The 18213-nt window shown below is 37.6% G+C and overlaps 1 protein-coding gene across 13 annotated transcripts in view; it reads right to left on the bottom strand.

Annotated features, from left to right (window-relative positions):
• The window catches only part of FHOD3 (formin homology 2 domain containing 3), a 376649-nt gene that overhangs the window by 190888 nt on the left and 167548 nt on the right, over positions 1 to 18213 (bottom strand). For all 13 annotated transcript variants that reach the window (XM_038126866.1, XM_038126862.1, XM_038126863.1 and 10 more), the window contains exon 4: positions 13576 to 13643. In XM_038126866.1, coding sequence (XP_037982794.1) covers positions 13576 to 13643 — 68 coding nt within the window. The remainder of the gene's footprint in view (positions 1 to 13575; positions 13644 to 18213) is intronic.

Genomic DNA, 18213 nt, shown 5'->3' with positions numbered 1-18213 from the left:
ACCACCCCATCTAAAGCTTGTCTGTTCTTACAGGAGGCTCATGCAGACAAGTAAGAAGCTACTAAGAGCTGGATTAAACAGCCCTTAATGAATTAGCCATGAAAATTAGGCACAAGACCAATTAAAGATATTAATGGGAGACAATTACTCTGCTGACAATCCCAGTTGCTGACTGACTTCTTTTAAGTAATCTTAATTTATGCTTTTGTACACAAGAGTGTAACGGACATAAATCCCAGCTTTCCAATAATGCAGCTCCAAGAACCCAAGATCCACCCACAAAATTTGTTGAAAGTGATTTTTGAATTCATGGCAAATGCTTAGCAAACTGCCAAGAGAAATCAAATAATCAAGCCCCTTTTAGTGAGACATTTCACTTACTGCAAATTCCTTTCAGTTGGAGGATTTATTTATTATTAATTTCCTTCTTTCACCAGAGAAACATACATAATTCCTACAGTCTGACCAAAGGGGATATTAATAACTGGAAGGTGATCTATCAGTTTGTGAGAAGTTTAGAAATTATGAGGAAAAAAAATCCATTTCATGTTTTAGCTTGTCAAATTTGTTAAATCAATGTGAAAAATATTATACAATCATGTGCAGATACACAAATTTATCACATGATAAAGGTGATTTATCCTTTAAATAAAGTATAAAAGTATACAAAGTGGAAGCATGCAATCATGCCCCATATCTTGGTGAAAGGATGTAAAAGCCTAAAATACATAAGATAAAATTCGCCCGTGCATATGCACCCTTGAGCTAAAAATTCTTTTTATTTCTTAGTCTCAATGTTTCATCTCTTAGGAGTGCTATTTTTTCCCAGTAGCTATAGAGAAGCCTTAATAGTGTTTTATGGAAAGCTAAGGAGTTTACAAACTCAAATGTCAGACCAAGGCACTACAGATGCAAGCCCACAGTTTTATGAAGACAAATTTCCTCTATTCATTTTCACCACCAAGTGAGTGCTCCCTCCCATGTATCCCTTTGTTAGATGGTGTTTTTAATTCAAAGATACCTGGATAATTTCTTCTTCTTTAAGAATTCTGAATCTAGTTTCTCTTAAAACTCAAGAGAGGAAACATATCTATGCAATCTCCCAACTAACCTTAATGTAGAGTATATTAAGGTTTCAGGTAAACTAAGGCTATGTGTCATGGTAACAAATTATCTAATTAAAGAGAAAAATATATATAACATATCTAAATATTGAGTGAAATAATCACATTTTTTTCCAATAGTAATGTTGTCCTAGTTCAAAAACATTTCCTTTTTCTTAAAATGTCTTTTCTTGATACTTGAGCATACATTTTGATTTTGCATCAATTGTGTTTGCATAGTCCTTGAGTTGAGGAAAAAAGGAATCTATTGCAGATTGACGCATAGTGAAACAAAGAACATTGGAAAAACAGGAAAAAGTAGGAATAACTGTGGTCTGCAGATTCTGACTTTTATTAATAGACCTAAAATGCCTGTTTGGGAAAAATAAATGACATCTGGATGAACAAAAAAAAAAAAAGTCCATATAGCTGTGAAGTTAACAGTAGTTCAGTTTCAGAGTCTTCTACATTGAACCCAAAAAACAAAATTAAATTTTTAATAGCATTTAGCAATTAAGCGCTGCCGACATTCAGTGAAAGATCAACACTGAAACAGCCACTGTAATTTTAGGATGTTTTCCCATAACCTTAAATAGTGAATACATATTAGTGTATCACCTGGGGAAAAATTAGAAATTAGCATTTGATTGTCAAAATAAATCAAGGTAAAAATCTGGGTTTATGTTGATGATATTTATTTATTTGTCTATTTATTTATTTATTTATTTATTTATTAATATGGACCTTTTCAAAGCAAATTTTGAGGTCTGTCTTCTGGAACTTTTTCACAGCAACCAAGTCATAGAGTCACTCTAAACTGAAAGGAGATATTTTGCAGGAGAACAGCAGAGGAAATAGAGGGGATGAGGAACTCCAACCAGACTGCTTTTGGAAAGCACTGAATAAACAAATCTAACCTGAATTTAAATAAAGGCTTTTAAGGTACTTCTCCTTTCCCAAATAAAAAGGAAAAAGAAGGTGTAATGAAGTAGAGTACAAACACATCATGCCTTAGACATAAATCTCAACTCAGTACATTATCTATCCCATCATGTATATATGATGAGAGGAAAGAAGCAAACATCTGGAATGTGCAGTGAAAGATGAAAGGCATGCAAGCCCATGCGTTCTACATTGAAAGGAGAATGTTTACATCAATTTTGGTCTAGGATAATCTTTTCAGACCCATTAACTCACTGACTTGCCAAGTTAGGTGACCTCAAGAGTAAAGGCTACTCTCTAGCAGTGGTTAAGAGGTTCAGGTTACCAGGAAGAGAGCATTCATTGTTCAGAATATATGGCATGAGTGTGACAATGATACCTACAAGTACATGCCACACGTGTGTGATAGCAGCTAGATGGAGGCAGGGAAATGTTGCGTTTTGCTATGGAACAGGATTCCTCTGCTAATATTGCAAAGATTTATGAGCCCTTAATCAGCAGGCATTAAGGCACTGATGAGAAAAGCAGCAAAACAGGCAAAGCTCTCTAAGCTTCCTGCTAAGCTCCTGCAACCATAAAGATTGTGCCATGACACAAAGGCTGGCTACTTAAAAGTCTTTATGAAAAGGTACCATTGGCCTCATCAGATAAATATATTTTGCTCATTTATTCACCGACTTAAATTAGATCATGTCTCTTCCTTTTTTAGGCTTCTCAAAGAAGATAATGTATATCTGTGCAATAGATGTCTATTTTCATCCAATGTATAACAGAAAAGACACTAAATATACTCAGTGGTGACTTTAAAACTTGCTTATGGAGTTGACAAAATGCACAAACTATACTTTTTCACCTCCATAACTCAGCCTAGCAACTAAAAAGACCCCACAAACCCTGTGATCAAGCAGTCTGTACCATGGGCTCCTGTGCCACTGGCAGAAGTAGTGGGGTACATTGTCTTCCTTCCCATATGTTTGTACTATTTGATATACTTTATAATGCAGTTTTGCAAGGTCTTACCTGAAGATGGAGACTGAAAATGTTTTTCTAAGGAACGGCACTTTGCAAGAACATGTTTTATCTGGTGTGCAGCTTTCACGTGCTAAGATAAATTGTTTATGTACTGTTTAAGATAAATTTTTCTGAAGCCTGCTATTTCTGTGGGCCGTATGGTTGAGAGCTTTTACCCAAAGCATCATTATTTTTATGCCACAAGAAAGTTGCTTCATTTCCTAATAAGAATTGAGGTTTTGGAACATAGTTTCTCGAGGGGAATTTCTTTTTATAAAATCTAACAAGCACTGTTGAAAGCTTCATTCCAAGTATTTGGGGAGACTGGATTAGTAAGGAATATTCACACTTGGATATGCACATATGTATTTCTTTCTTACGTGGCTAACAGCTGTGCAGAATACTGTCTTTCCAAGGAATCATAAAACAAAACAAGTTGCTTGTCTATAAGATTTTCACCAAGAAGAATCTTATTTTTATGTTTTGAGCTTCTTCCCCTTCCTTTAATAAGCTAACCCATTGTTTCTGTGTGCTTAAGCATTCCCATATTTAATTCTATCTTGTACAGTTCTTTCCTGTTTCTGTTACAGAATTAAAGACTGCACATTTTATAATGTTCATTTCTTTAAATAAGAAAAATCGTGAGTTTCCCATTGTTTCTAGGTTCCCCAGCCTGTGTTCTCCACATGACACATTATTGAGAGAGCCAGCAATCACATTCCGTACTGACCAAACCTTCCAAAAGGCAAAAGTTGCTGCAATCCAGCCTAAAAGTGAGAGCAGCACAGGAAGACAGAGTACCAGTCACAGACAGGAGAATCTCCTCACTAAGCTTTGCCTGTTGGTTTACAAGAGGGGATTGCATTCAAACCAGCTCCAGTGGTTGATGCATTTCACTGTCTGCTAGAGGAAGAGCTTCCCTCTCCGCTCTGGCACTCTGCAACATCCCTATTAAGAGAGGTTTAAACTCTGATTATCAGGTCAGCTCTGGTTTTTTTCTGCAGACCAAAAATTGTAGCTTCACAAAGATATACTGCATTCACATTCCAACACTGTGATAATTCACCTAAGCAAAAGGGAAGATGAATTTTGCCAATTCACTGGGCACCATACATATGAGAAGAAATATATATCAACTTAAAGAGGAGGAGTAACCTCCTCTGGTGCCAGAAATCTTTTGGGACAGGATGCTGGCAGCATATCAATACAGAATCCTACGAGCAGAAAGGGCACAGCTCATTCAGATACTACCTGGCCTGGCTCCTGAAGTAAATATCCCTACTTTTCAAGAGGGAGAGCTAGTGAAATTTTGATTCATTGCTATGTTCATCTATGAAACAGTATCATGGCAGAGTGCACTGTGCCTAGTCCACATTATTATGTCAGAGCAAGGTCTCCTTGGAAAGCTCTCTTCCTCAGATATCCCTGCCAAGAATTTACACTGCACAACAAGAAAACAGAACTGAAACAGAAACCCCAAATAATTAAGCTCACTGTGAAAAAATAAAATAACAAGAAAAAATACATTGATCAATAAAATGTTGGTGCATTTTACCCCTCTGAAAAACACAAAAGATGGCTGCACTCTTTAGAAGTTAAAGCACATTTTTTCAAAGGTGGGAGCCCCCACCTCCCCCCCTCTTTTTTATTTTTAATCTCCTGCAAAGTCAAGATAGGATCACAAAGTTCAGCTGGTTTTAGGAGGATTAAGGTTTAGGGATTAAGCTTCATTCATTTGGGGATGTAAATTAGCAGCAGAGGGACAGCAGCTGACTGGTGAGGAAAGGGAGGAAGGAGGAGGCAGGTCAAAGAGCAAACCATGCACGACTGCAGGCTTTTGCTGGCATAAATCTCAAATGACAATGTATCTGGCCCTCCACCACAAGAAAGTAAATAAAGGAATATTGCCCAATATACTTCAAAATCTTTCTCTGTTACTGAGTGCATAAAGGAAGAATGATAAAATCCAGGTTTCTATTAGCAATAGCATCAACAATGAGTAGGTACTTGTTCCACCCTTCCTATACTTAATAGTACAAGGAGAATAGAAACAGATCTTTTTTCTTAAGCATTCCTCTGGATCTGGAAGACCCTCACATACACAAAAATATCCCAAACCAACCCCATACTTTGCTCCTAATTTGACTGCCCTGGGCAGCAGCAGCCATGTGGCAGCACAGACCAGAACACACTTCCATGACCTGAGAGCCTTCATATCCACAGGCTCCCTGCGCAATTTCAAATGCTCATACAATTCTCCATTCCAGCAGCAATGGAAAATTAGCATGCAATTCCTCTCAGCCGCCCTTTCGGCTGTCTACCTCTGCAATCTCAGTGACTACATTAGAAATATATCACAACTAAGCCTCCACAATAATGCTTTTAACTACTGCTACCTGCCTTCAGTGTGCATCACATCTGCTCAAGTTACCAGCAAGATAATTACTCCCATTGACAAGACTAAAATGATGTAGTAATAAAAGTTATGTTGTGCTCTATTAGAAACAGAAATCCCAAAGCATTTCCATGGTCCAGATTTTTTATTGGCTAAGCGACAGGTTGCATTTTGCAGATCAAGATTGGCTTGCAATGTTTGCCATTAGAAAAACTCACTCTGGCTTGAAACTGAGTAAACATAGTCAGGAAGTGATTGAAGGAGCGCAGATTGCCAAGATATAATTTATAGTTGCTTTCCCACACTTCAAACTATAGTTCTGTCCTTTGGACTCCAAAATTATTGATATAATTAAAATACTAGATTGCCAATCCAGAAGTGCCTGATATTATCTAATTCAATTGTCACTGTTTATTTCAGTCCATTTTAAAAGCCAAGTCATCTATTGCAAACAAATCTAGAAAGAAATCATTCCAAAAACATACACACACGCACATATACACACACATCCATACAATATCTACACACATCCATACATAAACCAAAGTCCTACGAGTCTCTCAAGACTGTATTCCCATTTCAACATCAATTATTTACAAAGCTACAAAACAATTCTATGTATGGACTAGATGAGCTAGTGGTTAAGTAGGTAAGTCTTGCACTAAATATGAAACCTCATCTCTATTTTGTGTCAGAGCTTTACTCCTAGAGGATGAACCAAACACAGATCTCAGAGCCCTCTGCTGTGACAGAGTCCATTTCTCTCAGACATGTATTTCCACTCTGTGATACTTGGTAACCCAGAAACTACCCCAAGATAGGTGCTTGGCAGGTTCACTTGCTGTCTTTCTTCTGTCAAATTCCCAACAGCACAACTAGAAGAACAGTTCCTTGAGAACAAGATTGCCCTCGACTGGGATGTCCCAGAACTGCTCAGCTGGTAGAAATAAATGAGGTAGAAGCATTTAAGTGATAAAGGGTCTGCAAGGACCAAGCATCTGGTTTGTATCTCAATGGAAGCTCCTTCCCCTTGCTCTACTTGCTGATTGCAAATACACTTCACCCACTTTACAGACCTCACCAGCTTTGCCAAGCTTCCATTCCTCTTCCCTCCAAACTTTTCCCTACACTCCTCCATGCTGTGGCTCTACTCCTCATTTTCTTCTGTTCACCAGTCTTTACACCTTCCCAACTCATTTCATGTACATCTGTGTAGAAGCATGGCCACAACATTACACAAAGACACCAGTATTTTTACATTGTTGCCTTTTTTCCTATTCTTTCATCTATTTACATGGAGCAACATTTTACAACAACAGCATGCATGGAAATTACCATCCCCTCCTACTATCAGCGAGGCAATATACTTAGCCAGGCTGCAATGGCTTCTGGTGATGACAACAATGAAAATTTATCCCTAGTTCTATTGTTGGAAGGAAGGGATGCCATCCAGAGGGACCTTGACAGGACTGAGGTAGGCCAATACAAACCTCATGGAGTTCAGCAAAGTGATCTGGGTAATGGCGATTGCAAACACATTTACAGGTGGAGCAGAGAAGCGATTGATAGCAGCCCTGTGGAGAAAACTTGGAGGAAAAATATGGGGGAAATTTGGGTTGATGAAAACTCAACATGAGCCAGCCATGTGCACTGGCAGCCCAGAAAGCCAGTTGTATCCTGGGCTGCATCCAAAGCAGTGTGGCCACAGTAGTGTGTGGGAGGGAATTCTGCCCCTTCTGCTCTGCTCTGGTGAGACCCCACCTGGAGTGCTGTGCACAGTTCTGGTGTCCAACATAAGAAGAACATGGAATTGTTGGAGCAAGTGCAGAGGAGGGCCATGAAGTGGATTAGAGGACTGGAGCACTGTTCCTACAAAACTAGGCCAAGCGAGTTGAGGCTGGTTAGCCTGGAGAAGAGAAGGTTGCATGGAGACCTCATAGCAACCTCCCAGTATCTGAAGAAAGCCTACAGGGAAGTCAGAGAGGGATTCTTCATCAGGAACTGTAGTGATAGGACAAGGAGTAATAGAACAAGGTACAAACTGAAAGAGGCCAAATTTAGGTTAGACCAAGGGGAAAAATCAGCCTAAAGTCTTCTATGTTTACATTTTTTCTGATAGATAATAAGTCAGTAAAACACACATATTGGCACCTAACATGTAGGGAAGGAAATAGACGCAACTAAGACAAAAGACAACTAAGACAAAAACAAAGATTCCTTCAGTGGATGTAACTGAAAACCCCAAATATTTACTGTTGTCTTAAGTTAACTGAACATAAAATTTAGATAGAAAAGGGTCCTTGGCCTGCACAACAAAGTTGTTCCCATGTCACTTATGCTCTTTAATTTTGCTTTCTTCAATTACCAAGATTGAATTATTGTGATCCTGCCTCATCTTCACCACCATCTTCTCCAAAAAAGTCTTATTTCCCCTTTACTCTTAACATGATGCTTTCTTCTTTTGTGACTTTAACTCCACTACTTTTACATAATCTGCCTAATTTCTGCAACAGATGAGGGAGCTGCAGGTAGAAAGCCTTCTTACTGTGACGATATAATGTTTACTTCTAGTGCTCCCACTGAACTTAACTTTGTACCTGGGATGAATGCCATGTTCACCTGAGAAAAGTCCCAGAATTACCATGAAGTTCTACTACTGCAAATGTTGGGCTGCCTTTTTGGGTTGTGCAGAACAATAAACTGAGAGGGAGGTGAACTGTGCTTCAATACTTAAAACAGGCTGAAAGAAACAACACAGAAAATAAACTGTGCTCCTATTTAACATGTTGAACAATTTGTAGGCACATTTCTGCTTTCAATATTTCATTTTATTCAGTTAATAAGACCCAGATAATTAGAAGACCTTTTTTCCCCTACATAACTTCTTTTTTCCTCTGTGAGTGCAAGAAGCAAGCAAGCAAAAAAAAAAAGTCACACCTCAGTCTCACATTAAGCTATTCAATTATTAGGCAGAAAATCGTTGGCTGCCTCCCCCTTATAATGGCATTTAGCAGGAAATGAACAAAAAAGAGTCCTGCTGTACATATCTCTGTTTACCACAGTCTATCTCCCTATATACACTCAACAACCAGATGAAAATAGCAGTGAAACTAAAGATATTTTATGCCACTGACTTGATGGGGACAGAGTTTCTTCTTTTTTTCACCTTTTGTAGACAGCAGATTGATCAACACACTGTGTGTTTGTCCTCCCAGTTAATAGCAGAATTAAAAATTCCTAGAAAAGTCACCTAGAGCAAACCCTACCAGGTATATTCTTCATGGCAGATAAGCAGCATTCAGGCATTGTATTACATATTGAGGAAGCTGAAGTAGACAGAGACATCATACTAAACAACATTTCCTGTTACAATTCAAACATTCACAGTGATTAGAGAAGGAACACTGGTGGCTTCCTAAGTTTTAGGCTATCTTTATGGTGTAAGCAGTTCACATTTTTTACTCTCTTTAACCACTGTTTAGATCTTGGGCTGTAACATTGTCTAGACATGAATAAGGCACTCTTCTTGCTAATGAAACTGAGAAACTAATTTTGACCTGTAATGTGTCATATCTATTTTATTTATAATTTCTAAGCAGTAATGAGACATCTCCTTTGTAAAATAGGATTAAACAGATTTGTAAACTGCTACATAGAACTCTGCTGAATTTGATTTGTGAAGGAAATGAAGGTTTTTCTTTTTCATGACTTAAACAAGAATCCTTCCAAGAGGCTCTTAAAGGGGAGAGGTGGCAGGCAGCCTCCTCACAAGTGATGACAGCAGCCCTAAATCAAGTGTCACACAGCTTCAAACCCTAAGGAGTCATCAGTCATGCTTGCAGGAGGGGAAGGAGCAGCCTCCTTCCTTGAGATCAATGAGGCAAACACAGAATACTCCTTCTGCACTCCTAAGGATGATTGATGACTCCTTAGCAGCTGAAGTGTGTGACATTTGATTTCAGTCACTGATAAGATTGTGTCTTCTGAACACCTTCTAGTTAATGTTTCCAGGGCCCCCACATAGCTGTTCTTTGTGACATTTTTAACACAAAGCTCAATTGTTCCATGATTAATGAATTTCTCAACAACAGATGAAAATTCTGTAAGAGAATATTCTGTAACTGTGTCCCTTGATAGTCTGATCACAACACAAAACAGGAATCTAGGCTCTTTAAAAAAACTAATGGGGGATCTCCTGCCCCTGCCCCTGTCAAATGACACTTGCAGGCAAAACAATCCTAAAAAAGAACTATCTTCTTTTCCTGAAGACTTTAAGATAGACACTTGAGGTTTGCTTATCAGAAAACCTAATGCATTGATTGATATTGATTAAAAGTATTTTCCAAAATTTTAATAAGCAGATTTGCACAAGGTTATCGATTTCAACAGACCTGAAACGTGCTTTATGGCTTTCTTATTTTTCTTACAGCATCATATTCTTATCCAGTGATTTCCTATTTTGAAATGATGCAATCAGCATGATTTGAAACTATGCTTTGTAATGACAAGGTACACTTGCTAATAGGTTTCAAAGCTTTATATTGCATCGTGTTGTATCACAGGCCATGTTACATAAACTTTTTTAGTATCACTTAAATCCCACAGCACTATTTATATTCATTCTTGTGGTTTTGCACAATTTTTTTTGCTTTTAAGAGTGATATTGAATTAAATGCTTTAAGCAGATGTATTTTTAACTCTCTTATGAAATTAATAAAATTTTTTTGATCCTGATTTTCTAAGTGTCATGTTCAGCTGGATTCTGCTCAATGCCTTTGGAAGTTTCAGCACTTTGAACAAAAGTAATGAGGTTTTGATAATTACAAGAAACAGACAATTCAGAAATCTGTCAGAAAATCTTTTCAAAAGGAGAGAAACTGTACTGGTTGTCAATCCTATCTTACTCTGTAAGTTTGTTTGTCTAAAAACATACTGGGAAACAGAGGAAGAAAACTGCATTACAATCCAGAAAAAGATGATGACTGTGGCTCTCTCACCCCTTCAGAATGAATGACTGGAACAGAATGGCAGCACTGTCAAAGAAAAATGCTCCACATAACCTTCATCATTTTGCCAAAACCAGCCCACCAGAAGAAATCAAAAAGAAATTCCAAGTGTGGACTTGCCAAATGAATCTTTCATCTAAATTTTGTAACAAAGACATTGCTCTTGCCAAACATTGCTATGCTTTGCCGAGGCCTCACGTGAAAAATCAGGAACTCTGACTATTTGGAATTCAAATTCAATGCATTGGGCTCATTCCCAATTAATGCAAATGAGACACTGCACACTACTTGAAGGTCTTTAAATTAAAAATGATCCTGACGTAGAACTGTGCCAAATTCAGTCAGCAATGATGAAATTATAAAAAAATGGTGTTATGAACTGTCCTGGCACTTAAAGACATGATGAAGTCTCCAAAACAGTCGGAAACCTTGTTATTATGAAAACATTCTTTTTAAGTCCACATCTTATTTCCAAAATGTTACACTCTCAAGGAATTTAAAATACTCTCTTTTAAGGGCATACAAAATAAAAAATATATTTATGTTGAAAAACACACTTTAAAAAAACTATTACGATAATGATAAATTTCTAATGCTGACATACTTTCACATCATGTACAAAAAAAAAAAGACATTTTGGACAAAAATGTTTCATTTATAATATAATCTTATTATATTTACTTGTATTTTCTTCAGCAAAGAACTGGAACAGCTTTTCTTTCTAAAACTGATACAAAATGACTTTACATTCTCTCTCATGGTTCATTACAAGATAAATTAAAATCATGCTCAAAGGACGCCCTTAGCAATGCTGTTAAGGACAGCAAAGCTGGCAGGTAAACCCAGGTTGGCAGGGACTTGTTTTCCAATTGAAAGTGTACTACCTCAAATACTTGTGCATATTCAATGAATACTGTCCAGCCAAAGGAACACTTTTCAAGGCCCCCCCGAAGAGAATCAGTATGTTAAGAATATATGTAGATTTTTAAGGGTACATTTGCTCAACAATTAGCCACAGTTCCACCAGAAAGAGCTTCTTTATGTGATAACTGATAATTCCCAAATTTCTTTCCTTATCACATTCATTAGAAAACAAAAAAGTTAAATTCTTCAAGGAAAATTATGTCCTGAAACAGCCAGACAGGTTTCACTTAAAACTCAACTCATACACAGATATGGGTTTGTGCATCACTTTTCCCTTCTCTCGTTACTCTTTAACACAGTCAACCCCTTCAATTAACGAGCATAAATATTTAAACAGCATTTTCATTAGAACAACTGATTAGCTGGAAGAGAGATATCTTACTGGTGTGTTCTCTGAAACACTGAGCACTTGTGCTCAGAAATACCTACCAGACTTCAAATAACCTACGGGGAAGAGGACATTTATGAATACCCAAACTAGGAGAATTCATGATGGAAGGGATTTAATGATGGAAGGGATTTAATGATGGGAGGTGAAAGATAGGTGGGAAGAGAGGCTTAGCCTCTCATTGCTAAATATGTGCAAGTGCCCAGATTATCTGGGCATTATCATAAATACAGAGAAATACAAACATTTCCCAGAAACAGCTGAGGTGCACAAAAAGAGAATAAATCAGAGAAGACTCTTGGAAATCTGCCTGATTTCCTGTGAACACACAGGCCACATGCTTGGCAACCTCAGAGGGAAACCCAACTTGCCTCCCTATGACTCTCAAGCAGTCTCCCTCTGGGAATGAGGGACTGTTTCTTGAAAGGACAGTGATTTTCCCAATCTGCACTCATGAGATGACCAGAGTGTTTTGAACTGGAACTCCTATTTTTGTCCAAAAATTTCAAAAATCAGGGACATTTTTCTGATCCAGAACACATCTTCAACTACCAAGATTTAACATTAAATGGTCCACCCTCCACCACTCACTCCTATTGTTTAGAAAATTTTAATTTTGGCATTCTCTAATTTCTAAATTTGAAACCTATAAAAAGGATTATGTGTTTAAAAAATTTGCAATTCTGCAGTCTTGCAGTTTTCTTAGATGTTTTTATTCTTCTTAGAATAAATGTCTATTTAAAACAAAGCAAAAATTTTAAACTAAGAGTTTAAAATCTTTCCACCTATGTATTATAGCTAAAACAAAGGATTATAGGTTTTCATCCTCCATTTGGATCCATTAGTAAAGAAGTGCTCCTCGTATTGTTCTCACTTATATTTACTGAAAATGGAATGTCTCAAATGAATCCCATTTTAGAATCACATTGACAGCATGCTCTAATTCATACAGATGGGATTTTTTTTTTCACTTTTCCTGACCTCTTCTCTCCAACAAATTTCCTCACATCCCGCAGTTTACCCAAGTCCTTCTCCTTATCCAGTGAAAGCAATCTGAAATCCAATATTTTAATTCAAGCAAATAAAGTGGCACCACACCACCTGTCTATCACATTGTCTATTTCCCCACAGGATCCAAAATCCTCCAGATTTCAGATTTCCTCCATAATGAACATTCACATTCAAATCCATGCCTTTCCTTAAAATGATCAGTCACTACCATATCCTCCTCAGCTCTATGAAGCATCTTTTTGGCTTATCAGTAAATCTGTTCCTCTAAACTGAGTCTAAATTCAAACACATTCAGAGATCTCCCAGCGCAATTTCGTTCCTCATCAGAACTGCTGCATGTCTCCCACAAGTCTTTTCATTTTTTTATATGCCTTAAACCCAGACTATTTGTCGATTATCAGGCCAACACTGGGCCATCACCCTAACTCACTGTTTCCCTGGCTCACATTTTCAAGTTCCCTTCCAAGTCTTCCCAATACCAATATATGCCATTGTCTAAAGAGCAGTCCAAATTTCCACCTAAGAGTTTCAATTTCCTTGTTTCCTTTCCTGGCAGGTTTACACTCCTCACTCTGCCACATCTTGTCCTCCTGACAGACTGAAGGAACATGGGAAGGTTGGCAGATCATAAAAATAAAAAACTCTAAAAAGGAATTGGCCAATTCCAAATTACAAATGACATATTAAAAGTCTCTTTTGCCAGAAACTGTAAGTTATTCTCTAAATTAAATTAAAAATAATAAAAAAAATAAATTCATGTTCAAATCACAGACTAGACAGCTATTATTTGCTCACCTGAAATATTTGTTTCAAGGAAAAAAGTGCCCGTCTCAGTTCCCGTCCACTGGAATTGTAAAGTTTTTCTGGGAAAACAAAATAAGACAACAGAAAAAACTTCAGCATAAACAAAACTGACAACACAGCAAGAATGTAGTACAGCTTTTGAAAGAATTATAGCACCCACTTCCTATTAGGCAGACTTCTCTTAAAAAAATTAGCTTTTTAAAATATAGATACAGGACTTATTCATTAAATGTGCATGTAAACCAGGATTTAGTTGTCTAAAACTTAAGATGGCATCTTCCAGGTAAATTCCCAATAGCTTCAACAAGATCAGTGAGAAACAATTGTCTCCAGAGTTTTTGAAAATGCTTAGAAATACTGTTCTTTCTGCATTAGGTAAATTTAGGGTTTACTGAAAATACCAGATTAATCTCAAAAGACTTGTCTGAGACCACTCTTTGCCTTTGTTATCAAAGCTAGAGCCACTGAATCCCATCCTTGACTGCCTTCCCTCTAGACATTCTTTTCTCATGTTCTCATCTTTCTATTGTTAAATCCTTTCTCCAATAGCAATGAACGTTAATACCAGAAATAGTCGGACAGTCTGTTCTTAGCATAATTCAAAACAGTGTTTTATTCTCCTGAAAACTGATCTTGACCTTTTTCTAAATGAACCAGAAGCCTTCTTTTCATCATCCAATACTGAAATGTATTACTTCATTTATTCCCCTACTAATGCATTCTCACAGAAATAATTTAAAGACAAAAGCAACTCTGCTATCCTTCTGAACCCTGCTACAATGTTTGTGCCTTTGGAAGAAGTCTTGGACTGTGCATCTCAAGTCTGTTGTTGCAAATTTGTGACTGTGCAGGGATAGAGCAGGTGAGCTCTTCAAACCTTCCTGGTCTACTATGCTTGGTGTATTTGATAGAAAGAGACTTTATGCAACACCTGCAGTCCTAAATTTAATTTTATTACACTACTGTAATCCAAGAGCAATGACAAAAGAAAATCAAATCTTCATGGTCACCTCAGATGACACACTTGCCTCATCCACAAATCATCATGAAAGCACCCTTTCTGCAATCAACAGAGTAGTGGCCTGCAGTGGCCAGCAGGTCCTGAGATCAAAGCTGGAATGCCCATGGAGTGATAATAATCTCATGAGAAAATTAAATATCGAACCCCAACATTTTGTATCTTACTTTCCCTTGTCTATTTCTCTTTCAATTACCACTTTACACTACAAAAATAAATTAAATTTTATTTCCCTCTGTCAGGAGGTTGCAAAAAAGGGACTAGCATTTGAGGATTCAATGCATTTATAACTCAGTGATCATTTTTACTTCAATCAAGAAAGGCAGGGTCTAATTTTAGGAAAAAAACATTTCTTATTCCAACAGTCATCTTCAATCAAAGGAAAAATATGAACTAAAATGCAAGAACTAACACTAATTTTTTTAAACTTTGAAAGTAGTTTTGTTCATCCCTAATTGCCTCTGATTTCAAAGGCAGAATGTACAGAACTGGCAAAATGATTGTTTTTATAAATTGTCTCCTTTCTTGCACTTTTATAGATTCTTGACAAAACATTGGAGGAACAGATTTCACTTCAAGCCATAAACTTAGAGGCACACTTTAATTACTCTCACTTAAAAACACACTGGCATGTGGGACCACATTTCTTGGCAGGATAAAGAGTAATTTTGTCAGGAAAGCCTAAAGAATAATAAAGATCTTCTAAGACCCAGTCTGTCAACTTTACATGCCACATTACACAAAATATTTCTTTTTGAAAGTTACCTCCATCTGGCATTTGTTATTACTAATTTCCCTCTATTCATAATTCACCAGCATCATTATGAGCAGAATGTCTCCAAACAAGGCAGTGCATTATCATCTTAATTAAGAGAGGCACCGCTTCTTAAAGTCCTGGCAACTTTGTACATAAATATCAATGTCCTAACAAATGCCATCTGTTGGTCTTGGTCTTAAACAGAAATCATCATCCCAGCCTGGGGTGAAGTCCTAACAAACCATTGTTATGATACCATAACACTGGTTGTTTCATTGGTGCGTGAAGATTTTTGGTACATCTCAGAGGAACAATGCTGAACATTTTTTCTCCTTGGTGTTTTCAGAGCATAACCTCATCCTTGGCAGTCAGCACAAACAATGCTCTCCCAGCTCGTCTGTAGCACGGAGGACAGAAGTTACTGACTGCAGTTCAAAAAGGGGTCTATTGTTAGAGCTAGGAATCAACAACTACTGCAAGTATCAAGTTTGACAACAGTTGTGGCACGTGTCACAAATGTTTGAGATGGGCTGCAAATCCATCTGAGGAGTGACAGTCCAGGTAAGTCATCTCACTTCTGACATCTTCTACCAGAGACAATGTACTCTCGCAGGTACCTCCTCAAGCAGAGCTGATCTTGTTCAATCAGCTCAAAGATACAAGTCCACAGCATCTTCACCTGTTACTCTTACATATGGGCGACATATTCTCTGCATAAGTCTTGACACCCACTTCTTACAGTGTTGGCAGCCACCAGAAACATTCACTGGCCATAACCCAAGGAGGAAAGTGAGGTAGCCATGCTACATGAGAAGATGTTTTGGTTTAGAAAACCTCAGTCTGGGATGAGCCTTACCCAGGGCAGGAAAAGCCTGCATAAGCCAAGGTACTGCAAGGACCCTTAAAAAAGCTTGTACTTTTATTGTGTGCACTGCTTTTCAGATTACAGCTGGGGGACACTTGCTAAGATGTTTTCAAGGCCTTAGAGAATTCCTATTAGTTAACAGTAACTTTGGCACCACAGGGACCTCAGGCTCATCCTGAAATCTCTAGATTGCAAGTGAGTCTACAAAAATGCATCAGCAGAAACTGAAAGCAGAAATCAGTTCTGAGCTCTTTTCCTATGGCAGAAAAACAAAATTAAAAAAAAAAAAAAAAGAGGAGAAAGAGTGAGAGGAAAAGCCACACTTGCTTACAATGTTTTCACACTGCAGATGATTCATAAACTACATAGCAAATGCTTTTTAATGCTTGTTTTACATTAGCAGTTTAAAGCATTGCCCTGTGAAGCAGACTGAGAAATAACTTTCCATGTTACAGCCCAGAGGTGACTAATTCCCATAGTACCTCCCTGGCAGAGCTGTCTGTAACTGAAACAAATGATGGCAATGGCTTTGAAACACAAGTCTAGCCTGCTACTATCACAAAACCCAGAAAATTCTGAGCTGCTCCACGGACAGTCCAAAAGACTCACAAGTTTGCGGCTTTGTTATTAGGCGTCAGATAAGCTTGAATATGTACACCAAGACTGCTTTACACCAGAAAATAAACCTCTGTATTTCAAGCAGAAACATGTACTGCTACACTTCTCTCTAAAACTTCTCTGGGCCTTTGGTCAAACACATTTCCTGTCCTTCTCCAGGCCAGGTGCAGGCTGCAGATATTGTACATTCATATACTTCAAGGTAAGATAAAACAGGTCAGTGAGTTCGTAGGTCAGGGAGTTTGTGATATCTGACACATAGACTTCATCTGCCTATTAATAATGGTGGCTTTGACAGCCGTGTCCTGATAAGTGACACTATTGCAGCCACTTTTACTACTTTTCTTCAAGAAATAAAGAGCTGCATCCACAGCTGTGAAATACTTTTAATTGCATATACACAGATGACAGAAAATTCTCCTTGTGGCCCCCTCTGACCTTAACTAACACTAGAGGGCACTGCTTATTTCCTTATTTTATGAAAGAAAAGGCACTCTGCTCCTCCATGGGCTTCCCACTGATAAAACAACACTGTTTCGGATGCAGACCTGGTACACCATTAACCTTGAAACCCTATTTTTAATCTGTAGACTGTAAGATACCCAAAGAAATTGAAAAGTATCAGCTCTGCCAATCTCAAACATTCCAAATCAGAGACAACTCTTCTGAAACTGATAGAAAACTAGGTACTGGAATGGGCCTGAGTTTTATTTACTGCAAGAACCTAGAGTCACATTTATTAAATTATCCTTCACATCATAGCAGGGAGGTATATATCCTTGACAGAAAGAGGTTTCCTCAGCTCAGCACTTGTTTGTAGAGGCAGAGAATCACAGATAACCAGACTTGTGGAGGAGCCAGACACGCGTGAGAGGTAGCAACCTGCAAGTGGCTATTTTGGTTGCTGTTGCAACCTACAACAGCAGAACTTTGGTTAAGAGAAGCTATTATGCTCTAAAAGAAAAATATTATTTGTTACTCTGTATTTTTTGCTTGTTTTTACTTTTGTGAAAAATAGCTGGGGCTAAGTGAAAAGGGATTCCTATAGGTGAATTTGGTACAAATGTAGCAATGGAGGGAAGGCAGTTTGGTTTGAAATCAACATCTTTTCAGAAAGGAAGAGAAGTATTTAAAGATATTTTATCAGACAACTTGCAGCTTTCAAATGGATTCTATATTTTCAAAGATAATTTTCAGAGGCTCAAATTTTGTCAGTTTTCACCTCTTTTGATTGGGAAAAGGGACTTTTTTAAAAAAATACTAATTTGTCCTTATATTCTTAAATAAAGTACTGAATTTTCTTCTGTCTTCTATGGGAAAAAAATGAGTGTTTTCAAATCCACAGTAATAAAAGAAAAAGGGGAACTGGCT

Source organism: Motacilla alba, chromosome 2 (assembly GCF_015832195.1).
Source record: "Motacilla alba alba isolate MOTALB_02 chromosome 2, Motacilla_alba_V1.0_pri, whole genome shotgun sequence".
Classification (NCBI taxonomy): Eukaryota; Metazoa; Chordata; class Aves; order Passeriformes; family Motacillidae; genus Motacilla; species Motacilla alba.
The sequence above is the reverse complement of the archived record's forward strand: the minus strand, read 5'-3'. Positions and strand labels throughout refer to the sequence as shown.